The 20,752-nt window shown below is 42.6% G+C and overlaps 1 protein-coding gene across 2 annotated transcripts in view; it reads left to right on the top strand.

Moving 5' to 3' along the window:
- LOC140201763 (inactive carboxypeptidase-like protein X2) overlaps nucleotides 1–20,752 on the top strand; it is a 124,446-nt gene that overhangs the window by 18,469 nt on the left and 85,225 nt on the right. For both annotated transcript variants that reach the window (XM_072266392.1, XM_072266391.1), the window contains 4 exons: nucleotides 11,611–11,718; nucleotides 13,773–13,844; nucleotides 16,238–16,348; nucleotides 20,202–20,267. In XM_072266392.1, the coding sequence (XP_072122493.1) occupies nucleotides 11,611–11,718; nucleotides 13,773–13,844; nucleotides 16,238–16,348; nucleotides 20,202–20,267 (357 nt within the window). The remainder of the gene's footprint in view (nucleotides 1–11,610; nucleotides 11,719–13,772; nucleotides 13,845–16,237; nucleotides 16,349–20,201; nucleotides 20,268–20,752) is intronic.

Raw genomic sequence — 20,752 nt, 5'->3', positions numbered from 1 at the left:
TGCATTTAAAGTTACTGAGATCAGGACATCTGCACTTAACTGCAGGTGAGGTCCCGAGTATTCTGGTATTTACCAGCAATATTCACACCACCATTTTCTTTCTTGTTTACCTGCTAGAATTGGAAATGGACTTTTTCTTTAAATGCCCAAAAACAAAATCACCCAGTGCCTACAAAAGGTGAGTAGATATAGATAAAAGGGAATAATTTCAGCACCATGCAGAATGAGCAAGTATGAGAATTTTTACAATTCGGTTTACCTTTCTCTTTGCCAACGTGCTAACTTCACATTTCTCCACGTTTTTGTTTCACTTAAGCAATGAACCTCACAGAAATGCTATATCCCCCTCACTTCCCACCCCAATCTGTATTCTTGGCCAACTTTGATGCACTATACTGGAAAGTCAATCCATTTGTTCAAAAGCACAATACTGCAGATACTGTAAATCTGAAATAAAGATAGAAAATAATATAAGTATTAAATCAGGTAACAACTGCACAGAGACTAAAACAAGGGGTCTACCTGAAACATCCATAAAATTCTGGAGAGATTCAGCATGTCAGGCTGCATCAGTGGAGAGGAATAAATGGTCAAAGTTTCAGGCCAAGACACCTCATCATAACAACACTTTGTGTGCTTTGGTCAACATTTTCAGCATCTGCAGAATCTCTTGTGTGTACCTGAAGCATCCACTCTTTTTTTCCACAGCTTCTGCCTACTGAGAGTTTCCAATTTTTTTTTGTGCTTTTTATTCCTATGTGACTGTAATGGTCAGTCTGTGTGAGTGTAGTGATCAGATTATGTGACTGTAATGGTCAGTCTGTGTGAGTGTAGTGATCAGGTTATGTGGCAGTCCGTGTGACTGTAGAGAGTGGTCCGTGTGACTGTAGGGGGTGGTCTGGGTGACTGTAGAGGGTGGTTCACATGGCTCTAGTGGGCGGTCCATGTGACTGTAGAGGGCAGTCTGTGTGACTGCAGTAGGGAGGTCTTTGTGACTGTAGAGGGCAGTCCGTGTGGTTGTAGAGGGTGGTCTGTGTGATTGTAGTTGGGCGGTCTGTGGGAATGTAGTTGGGCGGTCTGTGTGGTTGTAGTTGGGCGGTCTGTGTGGTTGTAGTTGGGCGGTCCGTGTGACTGTAGTTGGGCAGTTGGGCGGTCCGTGTGACTGTAGTTGGGCGGTCTGTGTGACTGTAGTTGGGCGGTCTGTGTGACTGTAGAGGGCGGTCTGTGTGACTGTAGAGGGTGGTTCACATGGCTCTAGTGGGCGGTCCATGTGACTGTAGAGGGCAGTCTGTGTGACTGCAGTAGGGAGGTCTTTGTGACTGTAGAGGGCAGTCCGTGTGGTTGTAGAGGGTGGTCTGTGTGACTGTAGTTGGGCGGTCCGTGTGACTGTAGTTGGGCGGTCCGTGTGACTGTAGTTGGGCGGTCTGTGTGACTGTAGTTGGGCGGTCTGTGTGACTGTAGTTGGGCGGTCTGTGTGACTGTAGAGGGCGGTCTGTGTGACTGCAGTTGGGCGGTCTGTGTGACTGCAGTTGGGCGGTCTGTTTGGCTGTGGAGGGCGGTCCGTGTGACTGTAGTTGGGCGGTCTGTTTGGCTGTGGAGGGCGGTCTGTGTGATTGTAGTTGGGCAGTCTGTGTGACTGTAGTTGGGCGGACTGTGTGGCTGTAGAGGGTGGTCTGTGTGATTGTAGCAGGGCAGTATGTGTGACTGTAGTGAACTGTTCCATATGTTCACAGAGGTAAATCTGAAGAATTCTCTTAATGGAGGGAAGAGAGAGAAACAGAGATGTTAGGGAACAGAGCCTTAAGAGCGAACAACTAAATTGTGGAACACTCGGGAGGCAGGATTGGAAAAGTACTGAGATTTCCTAGTACAGTATTCTGATGATGTTATAGCAATAGTGAGAAACAAAATCATACAGAATTTGAACAGAAAAATTAGAATTTCAGAAAGGCAATTCTTAATTGGGAATCAATGCAGTCAACATTGTAGGCTTAAGTTTGGTGTCTGCTGAGGAGAGGAATGTCGAGTTGATGGATACTGACTGTCAAGTTATCTAAAGTCCAGACTCTTCATTATTCTGTGTAAGGTTAATATTTTAATAAGGCTACAGTATCACTATGGGTATGAGAGAAGAATAACTGAGTGAGGCTAGAGCAGCTGGAATTCCACGAAACTACTGGCAGCTAAGGTGTCAGTTTTCTTGGTGTAGGGAAATACTTTATGCTATGGTGTCATTGCGTAGCGATGTGAATTTCCATTATAGCAATCTGGGAGTTTTAAATCTACCCCCATTCACTTAGTTGATGTAGAAATTTCATTGCCAGTATTAGCAGCATTTAAATCATAGGTTAAGACCATAAGATATAGGAGCAGAATTAGGCCATTTGACCCATCGAGCCTGCTCTGCCATTTCATCATGGCTGATCCAATTTTTCTTTCGGCCCCAATCTCCTGCCTTCTCCCCACATCCCTTCATGCCCTGACCAGTCAAGAATCGATCAACCTCTTCCTTACATATACATAAAGACTTGACCTCCTCAGCTGCCTGTGTGGCAAAGAATTCCACGGATTCAGCACTCTCTGGCTAAAAATTCCTCCTCATCTCCATTCTAAAAGGACACCCCCCCTATTCTGAGGCTGTGTCCTCTGGTCTTAGACTCTCCCACCATAGGAAATATCCTCTCCACATCCACCGTATCAACCATTTTTTAGGTTTCAAAAAGGTCACCCCTCATTCTTCTGAATTCCAGTGTATACAGGCCCAGAGCTATCTAAATCTCTTCATATGATAAGCCTTTCAAACCTGGAACCTCCTCTGAACCCTCTCCAGTTTCAGCACATCCTTTATGAGACAAGGTGTCTAAAACTGCTCATAACGCTCCAACTGAGGCCTCACCAGTGCTTTATAAAGCCTCAGCATTCCAGCATTCAGTTGCAAGTCCAGAATTGATTGCCCGTTCATAATTCGTATTGGGAAGATAGGGGAGAGCTGCCTTCTAGAACTGAGTGGAGCAGGTGCTCCCATTGTACGGAGGACTAGGATCTGGAGGATTTCGCTGAGACAGGATTAAGGTGCCTGCTGTAGGCAGTTCCTGGGATTTAGACCTAATGGGAAAATGGAACTGCAACACACATAAACGTTGCTGGTGAACGCAGCAGGCCAGGCAGCATCTCTAGGAAGAGGTACAGTCGACATTTCGGGCTGAGACCGTTCGTCAGAACTAACTGAAAGAAGAGCTAGTAGGAGATTTGAAAGCGGCAGGGGGAGGGGGAGATCCGAAATGATAGGAGAAGACAGGAGGGGGAGGGATGGAGCCAAGAGCTGGACAGGTGATTGGCAAAAGGGATACCAGAGGGTCATGGGACAGGAGGCTTAGGGAGAAAGAAAAGGGGGAGAGAGGAAAACCCAGAGGATGGGCAAGGGGTATAGTGAGAGGGACAGAGGGAGAAAAAGGAGAGAGAGAAAAAGAATGTGTGTATATAAATTAATAACGGATGGGGTACAAGGGGGAGGTGGGGCCTAGCGGAAGTTAGAGAAGTTGATGTTCATGCCATCAGGTTGGAGGCTACCCAGACGGAATATAAGGTGTTGTTCCTCCAACCTGAGTGTGGCTTCATCTTTACAGTAGAGGAGGCCGTGGATAGACATATCAGAATGGGAATGGGACGTGGAACTAAAATGTATGGCCACTGGGAGATCCTGCTTTCTCTGGCGGACAGAATGTCCGCAAGCAGGAAGATGGAACTGTCATGCAGTTGCAGATTTAGAAAGATTCTAGGTGGTAACATTCTTTTGGGCTTGCTGTGTTAGGTATGGAAAGAGCTCTTGACTAAGCCTCAGTTGTGCCCAGAGTGGAGAGACTGAATGTTAAGGAGGCTCCCAACAGCAGAGAATTTAAGTAAAATACAACCAATATCCACATTATATTAGGTTTCTTACAGGCATCTCTCAAACATTGTTACTTTAATTGTCACACATAAACTACCATGGATTTTCAGTCCCACTCCACAGTGAAAGTACTGACTAATCCCATCAATGGAATCATTGAGAAATGAGCAACAATGTGTCAGTTGTAAAGGTGGATTTAAATAAAGGTTGGATTAAATAAGATCTATTTAATCCTTTGGATATTCAGATATTGAAAATTTACAATTTAATGCAGATGTTATATCTAGACAGAGAGCCCACAGATTGACCTGAATAGCACAAAGACAGGAAAATCTGCAGATGCTGGAAATCTAAGCATTGCACACAAAGTGCTGAAGAAGGGTCTTAGCCCAAAACGTCGACTGTTTACTCTTTTCCATAGATGCTGTCAGGTCTGCTGAGTTCCTCCAGCGCTTTGTGTGTGTTGCTGAATCTGAGTTTCCAACAGGCTAGTAGGAAACACTGGAGGCTCAAGGGGAGAAGGAAACGGATCTGCCAATAATTCACAAATAGATGCCATGTCTTATTGGACAAACTACAACAGAAAATATCAAGAAAGTGCAAATCCTGAAACAGGGTCCTGGGGCTCATCTGGGGTGAAGGGTGATTTCTTTAACTAAATTAACTAAATATTACAAAATTCAAAAGTTCAAAGTAAATTCTTTACTTTTCTGTGGCCGCAAAAGAGAAGCCAATGTGGTGTTTCCTTACAAGTGCTAGGATCCAGGATGTCTCAGAGTGGCTGCAGAAGATTCTCAAGAGGGAGGGTGAGCAGCCAAGGGTCATGGTGCCCATTGGCACCAATGACATGAGTGGAAAGGAGGAAGAAGTCCTGCTCAGTGAATTAGGGAAGAGGCTGAAGAGATGAACTTCCAAGGTAGTAATCTCTGGATTACTCCCAGTACCACATGCTAGACAGGGCAGCTATAGGATGACAGTACAAATGAATGAGTGGCTGAGGAATTGGTGCAGGGGGCAGGGCTTCAGATTTCTGGATCACTGGGATCTTCTTCTGGGGAAGGTATTACCTGCACAAAAACCCAAGGGGGACCAACATCCTTATGGGAAAGTGTGTTAGAGCTGTTGGGGAGGGTTTGAACTAAGTTGGCAGGGGCATGAGACCCTGACTGATGGGACAATTATTAAACAAATATTATTTAGTGCTTGGAAGTAGGTACAGAGGAGATGTCAGGGGTAAGTTTTTTTTGCAGAGAGTGGTGAATGCGTGGAATGGGCTGCCGGCGATGGTGGTGGAGGCAGAAACGATAGGGTCTTTTAAGAGACTCCTGGATGGCTACATGGAGCTTAGTAAAATAGAGAGCTATGGGTAAAGCCTAGGTAGTTCTAAGGTAGGGACACGTTCGGCACAGCTTTGTGGGCCAAAGGGCCTGTGTTGTGCTGTAGGTTTTCTATGTCTCTAAGTTGATGCAGTGCGTGGTGAGACTGTGAGGAAGAACAAGCAGATGATAGGGCAAAATGAGTTAAAGTGTCATTTTGGGGCAAAATCAAAAGTGGTGATGAATACAGGACTGAAGGTTCTATATTTGAACGCACGCAGTTTCCTAAATAAAGTGGATGATCTTGTAGCGCGGGTAGTGATTAGTAGCCATGATATTGTGGGCTTCACTGAGGCATGGCTAATGGAAGCTCCTAGCTGGGAGATTAACATCTGAGGATAAACTTGTGTCAAAAGAACAGGCAGGTAGGCAGAGGGGGTAAGGTAACTCTGTAGGCAAAAAACGAAATCAAGTCCTTAGAAAGAGATGACATAGGATCAGAAAATGTAGAATCCTTGTGGGTAGAGTTAAGAAAATGCAAGGGTAAAAAGCCCCTGATGGAACCCATCAGGCCCCCGAAAAGTAGCAACGGTATGCCATATAAATTTCAACAGGAAATAGAAAAGACCTGTAATAAGGGCAATGTCATGATAATCATGAGGGATCTCAATATGCAAGTAGATTGGAAAAATTAGGTTGGTGCTGCATCCCAAGAGAGGGAATTTGTAGAATGCATGCAAGATGGCTTTTTAGAATAGCTTGAGGTTGTGCCCACTCAGGGAAAGGCAATTGTAGATTGGGTTTTGTGTAATGAACCAGATTTGTTTAGGGAGCTTAAGGTAAAGGAACCCCTGGGAGCTATTGATCATAATACGATAGAAATCACTCCACGTTTTGAGAGGGAGAAGATAAAATCATATATATCGATATTACAGTGGAGTAAAGGGAATTACAGAGGCATGACAGAGGAACTGCCAACATTGATTGAAAGGAAACAGTAGCAGGGATGACACCAAAACAGCAATGGTAGAGTTTCTGGGGGCAATTCAGAAGGTGTAAGATAGATATATCCCAAAGATGAAGAAATGTTCTAAAGGGAGGATGAGGCAACTGTGGCTGACAAGACAGCATGAAAGCCAAAAAGAGGGCAAATAACATAGCAAAAATGAGTGGGAAGCTAGAGAATTGGAACGATTTTAAAAATCAATAGAAGGCAACTAAAAAAATTAACAGAAAAGTTGAAAAATGAAGTTTAGCTAGCCAATAGTATCAAAGAGGATGCTAAAAGTTTATTCAGATATATAAAAAGTAAAAGAAAGCGAGAGTAGATATTGGACTGCTGGAAAATGACACTGGAGAGGTAGTAATGTGGGATAAGGAAATGGCAGATGAACTGAATAAGTATTTTGCATCAGTCTTCTCTGCGGAAGACAATAGCAGTACGCCAGAAATTTGAGAGTCTCAGGGGCAAAAGTGAGTGTAGTCGTTCTTACTAAGGAAAAGGTGCTTGGAAAGCTGGAAGTCTGAAGGTAACTAAGTCAGCTGGACCAGACATTCTACTCCTTAGGGTTCTGAAAGTGGTAACTGAAGAAATTGTGGAGGCATTAGTAATGACCTTTCAAGAATCACTAGATTCTGGAATGGTTCCGGAAAAGTGGAAAATTGCAAATGTCACTCCACTCTTTAAGAAAGGAGAGAGGCAGAAGAAAGAAAATTATAAGTCAGTCAGCCTGACTTCAGTGATTGGGAAGGTGTTGGAGTCCATTATTAAGGTTGTCGTTTTGGGGTACTTGGAGGTGCATGATTAAGTAAGCCAAAGTCAGCATAGTTTCCTTCAAGGAAAATCTTGCCTGACAAATCTTCTGGAATTCTTTGAGGAAATAACAGGCAGGATTGACAAAGGAGAGTCAGTGGATGTTGTTTACTTGGATTTTCAGAAGGCATTTGACAAGGTGCTACACATGACGTTGTTTCATAAATTAAGAGCCCATGGTAGTACAGGAAAGATACTAGCACGAATAGAAGATTGGCTGACTAGCAGGAGGCAAAGAGTGGGAATAAAGGTGACCTATTTTGGTTAGCTGCCGGTAACAAGTGGTTTTTCGCAGGGGTTGGTGTGAGGACTGCTTCTTTCCACGTTATATGTCAATGATTTGGATGATGGAATTGATGGCTTTGTGGCCATGTTTGTAGACTATTGTACAAAGATAGATGGTGGATCAGGTAGTGTTGAGGAAGCAGAAGGCCTGCAGAAGGACTTGGACAGATGGTGGAGAATGGGCAAAGTAGTGGCAGATGGAATATAGTGTCGGGAAGTACACAGTCATATACTTTGGTAAAAGGAATAAAGGCATAGACTACTTTCTAAGCAGGGAGAAAATTCAAAAATCAGAGGTGCAAAGGGAGTTGGAAGTTCTTATACATTCCTTGAAGGTTAACTTGCAAGTTGAGTTGGTGGTAGGAAGGAAAATGCAATGCTAGCATTATTTTCGAGAGGACTGGAATATAAGAGCTAGGATTTACAGCTAAGGCTTTATAAGGCTTTGGTCAAACCACACTTGGACTACTTTAATCAGTTTTACTCTAAGAAAAGGTACATTGGAGAGAGTCTAAGGAGGTTCATGAGAATGATTACAGGAGTGAAAGGGGTACTGTATGAGGGGTGTTAGATGGCTCTGGGCATGTACTGAATAGAATTTAGAAGAACGAGAGGGATCTCATTGAAACCTATCAAATATTGAAAGGTCTAGATAGGGAGGATATTTCCTATCATGGGTGAGTGTTGGACCAGAGGGTACAGCCTCAGAATAGAGGGATTCCCATTTAGAACAGAGATGGGAAGGTTTTTTTTTTAGCCGGGGGTGCTAAATCTGTGGAATTCATTGCCAGGGTGGCTGCGGAGGCCAAGTCATTGAGTGTATTTAAAGTGGAGATTAATATATTCTTGGTTAGTCAGGGCATCAAAATTTACAGGAGAAGGCAGAAGAATGAAAATCAGAGGGATAATAAATCAGCTATGGTGGAATGAGGAAGCAGACCTGATGGGCTGAATGGCCTAATTCTGCTCCTATGCCTTCTGTCTTATGGTCTAAATTTATTATCAAAGTATGTACAGTGTATGTCTCCATGTATTACCTTGAGATTCATTTTCTTGCAGTCATTTATGGGGGGGGGGGAGAAGAAATAAAATAGAATTCTGTAAACTATATATAAGCAGATAAAGATTGACAATCAGCCAATGTACAAAGGAAGGTGAATTGTGCAAACAAAAAGTACTGAGAACATGAGTTGTAAAGAGTCGTTGAGAGTGAGTCTGTAGGTTGTAGAATCTGTTTAGAATAGTGGTGGTTGGAGTTATTACACCTGTTCAGGAGTCTGATGGTTGCAGAGTAATAAAGGAAGGAGAAGGAAGCAACAACAAGCTCTCACACAACATCAGCAAAACCAAGGAGTTGATTATCAACTGCAAGGGAAAGAAGCTGGAGGTCTATGAGCCAGTCCTTAATAGGGAAACGGAGCTGGGAGGCTCAATAGAGTTAAATTCATTGGCAATGTCATATCAAAAGGATCTGTCCGGAGGTCAGAACTTAAGTGTCATTACAAATAAGGCACAACAATGCTTTTCAGAAGTTGGCGTATATTCAGCGTGCTAGCAAAAACCTCTGTAGTTGCACTGTGGAGAATATTCCAACTCAACATCAGAAAGACCAAGGAATCGATTGTAGCTTCGGGAAGCTTACATTGACGGAACACATACATGTCCTCATCGAGGGATCAGAAGTGAAAAGAGTGAGTAGTTTCAAGTTCCTGAGTGTCAACATCTCTGAGGATTTATCCTGCGCCAAACATATTAATGCATTTTTTTTTAAAGGCACAGCAGCAGCTATATTTCATTAGGATTTTGAGGAGAATTGGTATGTCACCAAAGACACTCGCAAATTTTTACAGATGTACAATGGAGAGAATTCTGACTGGTTGCATCACTGTGTGGTATGGAGGGTGAGAAGCTATAGAAACTTGTAAACTCAGCCCCGTCCATCATGAATGCTAGCCTCCCTAGCATCCAGGACAACTTCAAATGGCAATGCCTCAGAAATGTAACATCCATCATTGAGGACCACCATCACCCAGGACATGCTCTCTTCTCATTGCTGCCATCAAGGAGAAGGTCCAGGAGCCTGAAGACATCCACACTCAATATTTCAGGAATAGTTTCTTTCCCTCTGCCACAAGATTTCTGAATGGATAATGAATACTTCCTCAGTATTTTGTTCTTCTTTTCCTTTTTGCACCACACACACACACACACACACACACACACACGACCTATAAAGAGTATTCCCTCCTTTTGGAAGTTTTCATGTTTTATTGTTTTACAACATTGAATCACAGTGGATTTAATTTGGCTTTTTTGACACTGATCAACAGAAAAAGACTCTGTTGTGTCAAAGTGAAAACACATCTCTACAAAGTGATCTAAATCAATTACAAATATACAACACAAAATAATTGATTGCAAAAGTATTCACCCCTTTCAAGTCAGTTATTAGTAGATGCACCTTTGGCAACAATTATAGCCCTGAGTCCATGTGGATAGGTCTCTACCAGCTTTGTAGACCTGGATACTGCAATTTTTCCCCATCCTTCTTTACAAATCTGCTCAAGCTCTGTCAGATTGCATAGGGATTGTGAGTGAACAGTCTTTTACAAGTCACGCCACAAATTCTCAATCGGATTGAGGTCTGGACTCTGACTTGGCCACTCCCCAGGACATTAACTTTGTTGTTTTTAAGCCATTCCTGTGTAGCTTTGGCTTTATGCTTGGGGTCATTGTCTTGCTGGCAAACAAATCTTCTCCCAAGTCGCTGTTCTCTTGCAGACCGCATCAGGTTTTCCTCCAGGATTTCCCCGTATTTTGCTGCATTCATTTTACCCTCTACCTTCACAAGCCTTCCAGGGCCTGCTGCAGTGAAATATCCCCACAACATGATGCAGCCACCACCATGATTCATAGGGATGGTGTGTTTTTGATGATGTGCGGTGTTTGGTTTATGCCAAACATAGTGTTTAGTCTGATGGTCAAAAAGCTCAATGTTGGTTTCATCAGACCACAAAACCTTCTTCCAGCTGACTTCAGAGTCACCTACATGCCTTCTGGCAAACTCTAGCTGAGATTTCATGTGAGTTTTTTTCAACAGTGGCTTTCTCTTCGCCACTCTCCCATAAAGCTGCAACTGGTGAAGCACCTGGGCAACAGTTGTTGTATGCACAGTCTCTCCCATCTCAGCCACTGAAGCTTGTAACTCCTCCAGAATTGTCATAGATCTCTTGGTGGGTCACTAGTCCCTTTCTTGCACGGTCACTCAGTTTTTGAGGGCAGCCTACACTTAGGCAAATTTACAGCTGTGTCATATTCTTTCCATTTCTTGATGACTGACTTAGCTGTACTCCAAGGGATATTCAGTGACCTGGAAATTTTCTTGTATCCATCTCCTGACTTGTACTTTTCAATAACCTTTCTGCGGAGTTGCTTGGAGTGTTCTTTTAACTTCATGGTGTAGTTTTTGCCAGGATACTGACTCACCAGCAGTTAGACCTTCCAGATACCGGTGTATTTTTACTACAATCAATTGAAACACCTTGACTGCACACAGGTCTCCAAAACCAGATCTCCATTTAACTAATTATGTGACTTCTAAAACCAATTGGCTGCACCAGTGATGATTTGGTGTGTCATATTAAAGGGGGGGGGGCGGGGTGAATACTTATGCAATCAATTATTTTGTGTTTTATGTTTGCAATTAATTTAGATCTCTTTGTAGAGATCTGTTTCTACTTTGACACGAAAGAGTCTTTTTCTGTTGATCAGTGCCAAAAAAGACAAATTAAATCCATTGTGATTCAATGTAAAACAATAAAACATGAAAACTTCCAAGGGCAGGGGGAAATACTTTTTATAGGCACTGTATATACCTTGTTGTAATTTATAGCTTATATTGCTATTACTGCAATTGCCTTTGGGATCAATAAAGTATCTATCTATGCATTGTATTGTACTGATGAGAAAAAACAGCTAGTTTCACGACACGTGCCGGTGATATTAAATCTGATTCTGATCCTGTTTCTGGTTGCATCATTGCCTGGTACAGAAACACCAATACTCAAGAACTAAAAAGACTGCAGGAAGTGGTAGATACAGGCACCACCCTCCCCACCACTGAATACTTTTACATGGAGCACTACTACTGGAAAGCAGCATGCATTAGTAAGACCCCACTATCCTCTCTTGCTTCTCTTGCAGGAGGTACAGAAGCCTTAGGTCCCGCACCACCAGGTTTGGGAAATATTGCAAGGGTGAAGCTACTTTTGAGACTGAATGCATTGATAAATGTCTTTTCTTTCCAGTTGATTATGACCTGTGGCCGACAGATTCCCCCAGCAAGCCTTTCACTTCACCTCCCTTTAAAGAATACTACACCGTGACAAAGGAGACAATAGAGAAGGAGAGTACAGGTAGGTTTACAACATTCCTGGTGCTCAGGTTACGAAGTCTGGATCAGTAGGAGATGGCTGTCCATGTTTCGCTGCTGAAGTCGACCATCAGCGTTTCACTGTTCCAAGGACCTGGAGATCTTCTATCGCCAAAAAGCTCAGAGCACTGGCTCTTTGGCTTCACTCCACTTTATGGTTAATCTCCCAGGTTGTCCACGTAAAGAGAAAGAAATTAATTCTATCCTACTATGGAGTGTGGCAATGGAAACCTGGGCCACTCTCTGAAACGAGGTTAGATCTGGCGGTTCAGGAAGTGTGTGTGTTTTTTTAAATTTCCTCTTTGTTTCTATACTTACGACTGCAAAAGGAAAAACAGAAATATAGAAAAGTATCTGTATAATGGAAAGAAACTAAGGAAAAGTAAGAAATTATGAAACTTTGCTTTAACTGAATTTGTGTTTAAAAAAAGAACACAAAGGCAAAATTCAGGTCTGGTGGGAGAACAAATCAAGCAACTGCATTTGGTTAATGCAGGGGGTTATTGTATAAACTACATTAACCCCATGTACACTTGACTTCAATGAAAAGAAATTAAAGGAGAGTGCTCTAGACCAAGTAATTTGCTCTCACATATTTGTATCATACCAACATTGAGTTTCATACCCAAAGATCTCCAAAAGGAACGAGGTCTTTATTTATTCATTCAGAGTATACGGCACAAGATCGGAAATACCAACATCAAATAAGTCAACAAATTCAAATATCTTGGCAGCCTAATAACAAATAATGGCAGGTGGGACACAGATATCAAATACAGAATAGCAATGGTGAAAGAAGCTTTCCAAAAAATGAAGACCATATTAGCAGACAGAAAGATGAGCACGTACACTAAAAACAGAATACTGCAGTGCTACATTTATTCTATCCTGACTTATGGAAGTGAATACTGGACCATTTCTCCAGCAATGGAAAAGAGGCTAGAAGCAGCTGAATTATGGTTCTACAGGAGAATGTTAAAAATATCATGGACCACACACACATCAAATGAAGAAGTTCTCAGAAGAGCCCAAGCAGTCCGATCACTCATACCGACAATAAGAGAAAGACAACTCAGATTCCTAGGACACATCATGCAGAAAGATGAACTAGAAAAACTCATACTCTCTGGAAAGATTGAGGGGAGTAAACCTAGAGGAAGTCCTCGGCTTATGTACATCAAAAGCATAGCCAGGTGGCTACACATCGAGGAAATGGAAGTCATCCAAAAAACGAAGGATAGATCTATATGGAAAACCATGGCCACCAAAGACCACATCGGATATGGCACCTAGACAGACAGATACTGCACAGTAATGGGCCCCTCTGGTCCATAAAGTCCACGCCACCCAGTTACACCCATGTGACCAAATAACCTACCAACCCGTACAACTTTGGAACGTGGGAGGAAACCAGAGCACCTGGAAGAGATCCACGTGGCCAGAAGGAGAACGGAAAACTCCTTTCAGTCAGCGGCAGGAACTGACCCGGGTTACTGGGACTGTGTTATTATTACGCTGCAAACAGCTGCCCTAAGACACAGCCTCTGAATCCAGTACTCCTCGATAAAACAGAATGAGGGCTGAACAGGAAAGGTTGACATGAATCAGTCAGCAACCAATGCAGGCTGATGACTAGTACAAGCTCAAAGAAATATTCTTATCATTAATTTGGCACTTGGAGGTCCCTGCCAAGTGTCTACGACCCAGCCTATAATGATTGAAACAGAATGGGAACGTTTACAGGGCCATGGAGAAATAGGGGACTGGTGGGCACATGTGGGACGGTATGGTTGGGAAGTGGATGGTGTTGGTGGAGGTGGGGAGTTGAATGTATGGGAAAGTAAAAGGAACTAATAGAACAGTTCTTAATGAAAACTAGCATGGTCTCCACGGACAAAATAGTATTTTGATCTGTGCAGTTCTATTTCTGAAATTACTTTGATTTATGTGAGAACTCCTTGCTGTGCTCTCTACACAGGGGTTAATTCTATTATTGGACATAAAGTACTGAGATTTTTCTTTCTATTTCTTTCGCAGGCAAACCTATAGAGCCCTCAGAGTTGCCAACGGAGTCATATGGAGGGATTTATGATTATGGAATCGGTGAAGGTGTGACTGAATATGTGTTTACAACTTTGCTTCTCTACAGAGAAAGCGCGGGGCTACTAACTAGATAGCTTTGCTCCTGTTGTATTGCGGTCTCATGACAATGGATCAAATATCTGTTGCCATGTAGACGCAGACATGGAATTAATCATGAATTTGGTCTGGGAAAAACTGACGGGAAGAGATTTTGCAAAACTGGTATAATTGATAGTCTCAACAAAAGCCAATGCAAGTTGAGGAGATTTCCTGTGAGATGAATCATCCTCTGTGTCCCGGAATCATATATTCAGAAAAATAACATAGTTATTTTTCAACAATCTCATTGTTAAATCAAACAAAAGCAGACTTCTGAAGAAATGTCAGATATTCAGCCTAGCAGCTTACTCCAGGTTCAAGGTCGCGCTTCACATACATATTTCCTCTAAGGAGATGGATACATCACGAATATTTTAATCGACATGAACTACTTGAGTTTATTTCAATTAAAACTGTATAAATATTTTTTTAAACAGCCAGAAGAAATGGGACATTTTCTACTTAAAAAAAAGATGTTTCTAAAGCAAGTTTTCCTAATGGTTCTGATGGTCAATTGTGAAAAGTTGTTTCTACTAATTTGAAAAGACTAGGCTCAGAACGATCACTCGAATAGAGCATAAGTTGCTAGTGAGGTAGATCACAACTTAATTTAAAAGAAGTTGGTTAAAAACTTAGAAGAGATGAGTTCTGAAAAGGGGTGAGGAATGGAATTATACAGTTGCTCACAAAACTGTGAGCTAAATAAAAAGAAACAACATCCTTGAGTCATCTAAATTCTGAGGCCCTGTGAAAAAGAAACCACAGTAATTCAATTGAATGCCAAATTACCAGTTGTCTCAAAGCATTTTGTATTTGATTACTCTGACAATTGCTGCAACATTAGAAAATCTAATTTTTCACATGGATACATCCCACTAACAGCAATACAGTCATGAAATAATCTGTGTTTAGGATGTTGATTGCATAATAAGCATTGACCAAGAGCAGGGGGCGGACTTTGAAAGCTTTGAAAGAGGATGAGTAATTTGAAAAGGGAGCTAAAAAGTAATTTTGGCTCGAAAGCTTAATAAACAGAGGCAGAAAGAACAAAATACTTTTATAAATATGTTCAGCCTCAAGCAGCATAGCTGTGTGCCGTTTTGCATTCCACACATGGGGGAGAATGTGCGGGCTCTGGGAGGTTATTGAAACATTAGTTCAGTGGATGGATTGGAATAGCTCTGCTTTTCTCCTTCAACAGAAAAGGCTGAGAAATTTCTTTATGAATGATCTGGACAAATAAAGAGAAATTCTGATATTAATGGAAGGGGTGACACTCAAAAGCAGAGATTTAAGGTGATTGGGAAAATCCACTGCCTGAAAAAGTAGAGGAAGGAGATTCTATTGTTGTTTTCAGACTGGAAAGTAAAGTTCAGACTGTGAAGAAAAGCTGAGGGATGGGACTAACTGAATTCTGTGAGACCAGGGATAACTTCCTTAGTCTCCTTCAGAATAGTACCACAGGGCTTTTTACCTTCACCGGTGAAAATCGATGGTCTGTCAGCTAGTCCTTTGGAAGAATAGACCTCAGACAGGAGAGCAAACCCTTACTACTTCTTCAGAGAGCTTACGTCATTTTGACAAATCTCTAGAGCGGGGCTTGGATACATGATCTGACTCAAGGGGAAAGAAAGCTGTTATCTAAATTCTTGCTAGCACCACAGAAGAGAGCAATAGAATGCCTTGCATTCATATAATGCAGTTCAAAGGCATCATTCCAAAGTGCTTTATCATAGGGAAAGCATCAGGCATAAATTCCCAAAAATACCAAAAAAAATTAAAGTACTGAATTTACTGTTTCATGTCTTGGCTGAGAGATAAGTGTTGGTTCAGACACTGGAAGAATTCCCAAACCCTCCAGTCGAGAGTCAGCCTAGATTTTGGCTGGTTGCTAAACTGGACTATGAACCACAGTGTTCCAGGGGACTAACCGGTTCTTTCAGCTCCTTAAGTTACCAGGCAAAATGAGAAAAGGTAAATGCTTTTCCATTGAGCTACTGGTTGAGTGAATCCCAGAGAGAATAAATGGAAGGAAATGTTCATCCAGGTCACCAGGCCACCACTCAACTCTATACCTTTATTTCACAAGGAAATGTGAAGTTCAACTCTGCTAGAATTCAAAATTCATACATTTAAAATATACCTATTTAATTTTTAGTATATTTGTAACATAAATAATGCTCCTCACTTTGCTGTAACTGTGATCTCTTTTACTTGGGTGAGTACAAATAAGTCTATTTTCCACAAAACTAGCAAGTGAGTAAGTTCAGTGTAGTGAAGTACAAGGGATTACTCTTCCCAAGTTTTCCTCTTCTTTTCAGATGGATGGGGCAAGCCAGAGGCAAAACCAAAGAAGCATTTTGACACTCTTGAAAAGGGACTGGTGTTTGAGTTGGAGATTGAAGAGTTTGAGACAGATGAGCACGGAGAATGTGAGTGTTGTAGCCCTCTAGTTGTCTGTTTGTTCCAATGCAGTGTCACTCTTGATAAACGGCCAAATAAACCTCGTAACTTGGCCTCTGCATGGGTGACTGAAAGCTGCCACAGATATCCCAAGGATGTACGTGGGTGATTAACTTAACATGGTGATCTAGAAAATGAAACAAATTCATAAGGGCTTCCGTTCTGATTTCTTTATTCCCAGTTGCCACTCAGAAATGTAACATCCTTCTGCTTTCATTCGGGTATCATGAGGTGCAGCAACTTGAGGTTCTGCCCTCAAAGAAGCACCTCGGGGCTAATGGGATAAAAATCCCTCATGAACTGAATTTGCACTTACAGCGTAAAATGTCCGTAAGCCCTAAAGAGTGAACAATATAACCACAGTATTGAAGCTATTCAGAATCCTTACTGTGGAGATAATTTTGAAATTGGGTGACGATGTAGAGCAGCTGATGGGGCATTGAACGCCTATTCTACATCTCTCCTGGTTTTTATTTCCACTGAAGTTCATGGCAAGTCCTATTGCAGTTATTCATTCTGGCTTTTGTTAAATATTTAACATGTACCACAGTTTCAAAAGTTCAAAGATACAATTTAATGCCAGAGAAATGTATACAATATACATCCTGAAATGCTTTTTCTTCACAACCATCCACGAAAACAGAGGAGTTCCCCAGAGAATGAATGACAGTTGAATGTTAGAACCCCAAAATTTCCCCCCCTCAGCTCCCCTCCCTCCTGCGTGTAAGCGGCAGCAAGCAACAATCCCCCCCTCCCCTCACTGGCAAAAAAAAGCATTGGCACCCGCCACCAAGCACTCAAGTGTGAGCAAAGCAATAGCAAAGACACAGACTTGCAGTTACCCCAAAGACTTTGCGTTTTACCCTGTATTTGGCATACCGCAGGTTCTCTCTCTCCCTAATAAGGGACAAAGGGGTGTCTCCATTTTCCCAGCAAGTGGGGAGAAATAACAAACAACTCACTGGTTTACAATGTTAAAAGTCCACTATGTTGCTTTTTTTGAACTCTGTGCCCAAAGATCGCAAAGATCCGGGTCTTCGGGCACACAGCAGATATCCCAACTCCCCCAACGACACACAGGTCTCCTTTCGTGACACCGACCCTCGATCCGCCTGTCTCCAGAGTCCTGAGATCCTACGCTTCCGAATTCATGCCGGACTCTTAGGCTGAGCCTTTGGCGTGCCGAACAACGGCCAGTTATGGAACCCTAAGAGCGGGTCCCATCCCTGCAAAAAACCGTAGTCGGTGTGTAACTCCAAGTCAAGGTCTTCAAGAGAACCCTGAAAGGGAAAAATAGAGATATTAGAGATGGAAATAGAGCTGTTCTGAAGATGCAGGCATAGGAGTCACCATTAGGTTCCATTAACCCTCCTAAGCTCCGTTAATCTCCTCCTAAGATTCCGTGACTGCATTGGTTTTCCCAGGGTGTTCCAATTTCTACGAAACAATCAGCTTTCCTGGAGCAGGGACTTGCAAGAGATAGTTGGGATTCAGGCCAGGCTGGGTCACGTGGGCGAGGGTGTCTGATGTTGAAAAGCCCGAAACACCGCATCAAAACCAGTGAAGATAAAGGAGAATGGAACAATTGTTACTCTGGATCTGATGCAGCAGAAAATAAAAACAGAATCAGATAAAGAAGACAATAAATGTCGATACACAAGATAGTTTATATACATAGATTGACTGTATGTCCATAGAGTGAAGTGAGGCACAGGAGTGTTTGTTTATAAGGGAACTCCAACAGGAAATAATAAAGTAGTGGTGGTGGGGTGGGTTGGTGGGTGGAGGTGTTGATCAGCCTTACTGCTTGGGGACAGTAACCGTTGCTGAGTCTGGCAGGGATGCTACGTAGCCTCCTCCCTGATGGGAGTGGGACAAATGGTGGAGAAAGAAACTAATGCTGAAGTTACTGAAAATGCTAAGCTTGGTCAACAATAAAACAAATCAACACAAGTTGGTGGAGGAGCACAGCGAAGGGAGCTGCAGTGACTTGGCTTCAGACTTGACGTCGTCCCGTGTTATCCTTGTGGAATTTGCGCATCGATCCCGTGACTGCATTGGTTTTCCAGGGTGTCCCGACAACCGTCTCACAAATACAAATCAAATTGATAAATGTGCTTGTGGTGATATAAATGTGAGGAAGTGGATATGGTATATATTTATCTTAGTAAGGCGTTCAATGAGATTCCCCATGCTAGGTTTAGTCAAAAATTCAGCAGGCATTAGGTCTAGGGAAATCTGGCTGCTGGGATTCAGAATTGGCTTGAGGGTGGTTGTAGATGTTCTGCCTGGAGGCTGGTGACTGGTGGTGTTCCGCCGGGATCTGCCCTGGGACCCCCTGCTCTTTGTGATTTTTGTAAAGGACTCGGATGAGTAAGTGGAAAGGTGGGTTGGTAAGTTTGCAGGCATCACGAGGGTAAATGGTATTATGGATGGTGTATCAACGGGACATTGATAGGATGCCGAGCTGGGCTGAGAGGTGGCAGACGCAGTTCAATCTGGATTCACCGGAATGTCAAACTGGAAGTCAATGAACAAGGTTAAAGGCAGGATTCTTAACAGTATGGATGAACAGAGGGCTCTTAGGCTCTACATCTATAGATCCCTTAAAATTTCTGTTCAAGTTCATAGGGTAGTGTTAGCCAGAAAGAATTAAACTCTACAAATCGGTGAACAGGGATGAAGCAACAGTGGTTAAGAAGTTGGCTTACATTGTTGGGGAACTTAGTTCAAAAGTCATAAGGTAATTTTGCAGCTCTATAAAACTCTGCTTAGACTACACTTAGAGTATTGTGCTCAGTTCAATAGGTTTCGATAGGTACATTCAACGTCAGAGAAATGTATACAATATACATCCTGAAATTCTTTTTCTTCGCAAACATCCGCGAAAACAACAGAATGCCCCCAAGAATGAATGACAGTTAAACGTTAGAACCCCAAAACCCCTCTAACTTCCCCCTCCCACGCATAAGCAGCAGCAAAGCAATGGCCCCCCTCCCCCACCGTGCACTCAAGCATGCAGCAAAGCATCATTATAAGGAGGATGTGGACACTTGAGGGAGGGTGCAGATGAGATTACAGGGATGTTGCCTGGATTAGAGAGCAAGTCTTATGAAGACAGTTTGAGAGAGCTGGGACTTTTCTCTTTGGAGTAAAGGAGAATAAAAGGTGAATAGATAGAGGTGTATATGATGATAAGGAGAATAGATAGAGTGGACAGCCAGCATCCTTTTCCCGGAGTGGACATGACTAATAAGAGAAAGCATAATTTTAAGGAGATTGGACAAGAGTGGGGGGGATGTTAAAGGTAGGTTTTTTTACACAAAGACTGAGTGGAATGCACTGCTAGGGGAGGTGATACAGGCAGATATATCAAGGAGATTTAAAAGATGGGGTTTCTTCTTCCTAGGGCAGGAAGGAGGATCACCTGTTTCCACTCAAATTTGCTGAGTTCTGGGGTACTCACTGAGGCTGTTGTGTACAATTTAAACTCTCCTATGGTTGGGGCAACAAAATTCTTAATGGGACAGGCTGGTGGGCAGTTGCAAGGTCAAGGTCCACATCTGCCATTTATTGCCCCTTATTCCCGATGAATGGACCCACCAGTTTCAATTCCATCTTAAATGCTAATTCTCCACCGTCCTGAGCTGAGAATGCCCAGCAGTCAATGGGGATTTGTCCAAGGAAGTCTGAGAACATCTTTGAACAGCTTCCATGCCAGGGTAGAGCTAGGATGAAAGAATCTATTCGGAACGTCCGGTGTACAATCTGCCTCAGCATTGGGAATGTTGGGTGCTTAATGATGGACTGTATGTATTTCAGTGCAACCCAAGGAGACCCAACCCGATGAGACGTACGACTACGGAGACATATGGGAGGAAGGAACATGTAGGTATTCTCTCTGACTTTTATGGTCATTGCCTTTTGTGCGAATCAGCATCACTTGACACAAGTTGTAAAATGAGAAATTCCATTTCATTTGCTTCGTGGAATTCAATAATATACAGAGAACATAAAATGTTTTCTTTTCCTGATTGCTCAATTCTCACTGGAGATATAACAGAGCACTTGAGAAAGGAAATAAAATGAAAACTGTTCGAGATACTCAATGTTCAAGAAATACTTGTGGCGACTGCATGTCACAGTTAGTCAGAGATCCATTGACTTGTGCAACACAGAAACAGGCCCTTTAGCTCAAATTGTCCAGGCCAAACAAATACTGATCTGAACTAGTCCCATTTGGCCCAGATCCTTCTCGAGTATTTACCCTCCCTCCTTTTCTATCCATGTACCTGTCTAAATAGCTGTTAAACATTGTAGTTGTACCCGGCGACAGACAGACACACAGACACACACACACACACACACACACA

This window comes from Mobula birostris, chromosome 8, assembly GCF_030028105.1.
Source record: "Mobula birostris isolate sMobBir1 chromosome 8, sMobBir1.hap1, whole genome shotgun sequence".
NCBI lineage: Eukaryota > Metazoa > Chordata > Chondrichthyes > Myliobatiformes > Myliobatidae > Mobula > Mobula birostris.
This window is presented reverse-complemented; position numbering and strand designations above follow the sequence as displayed.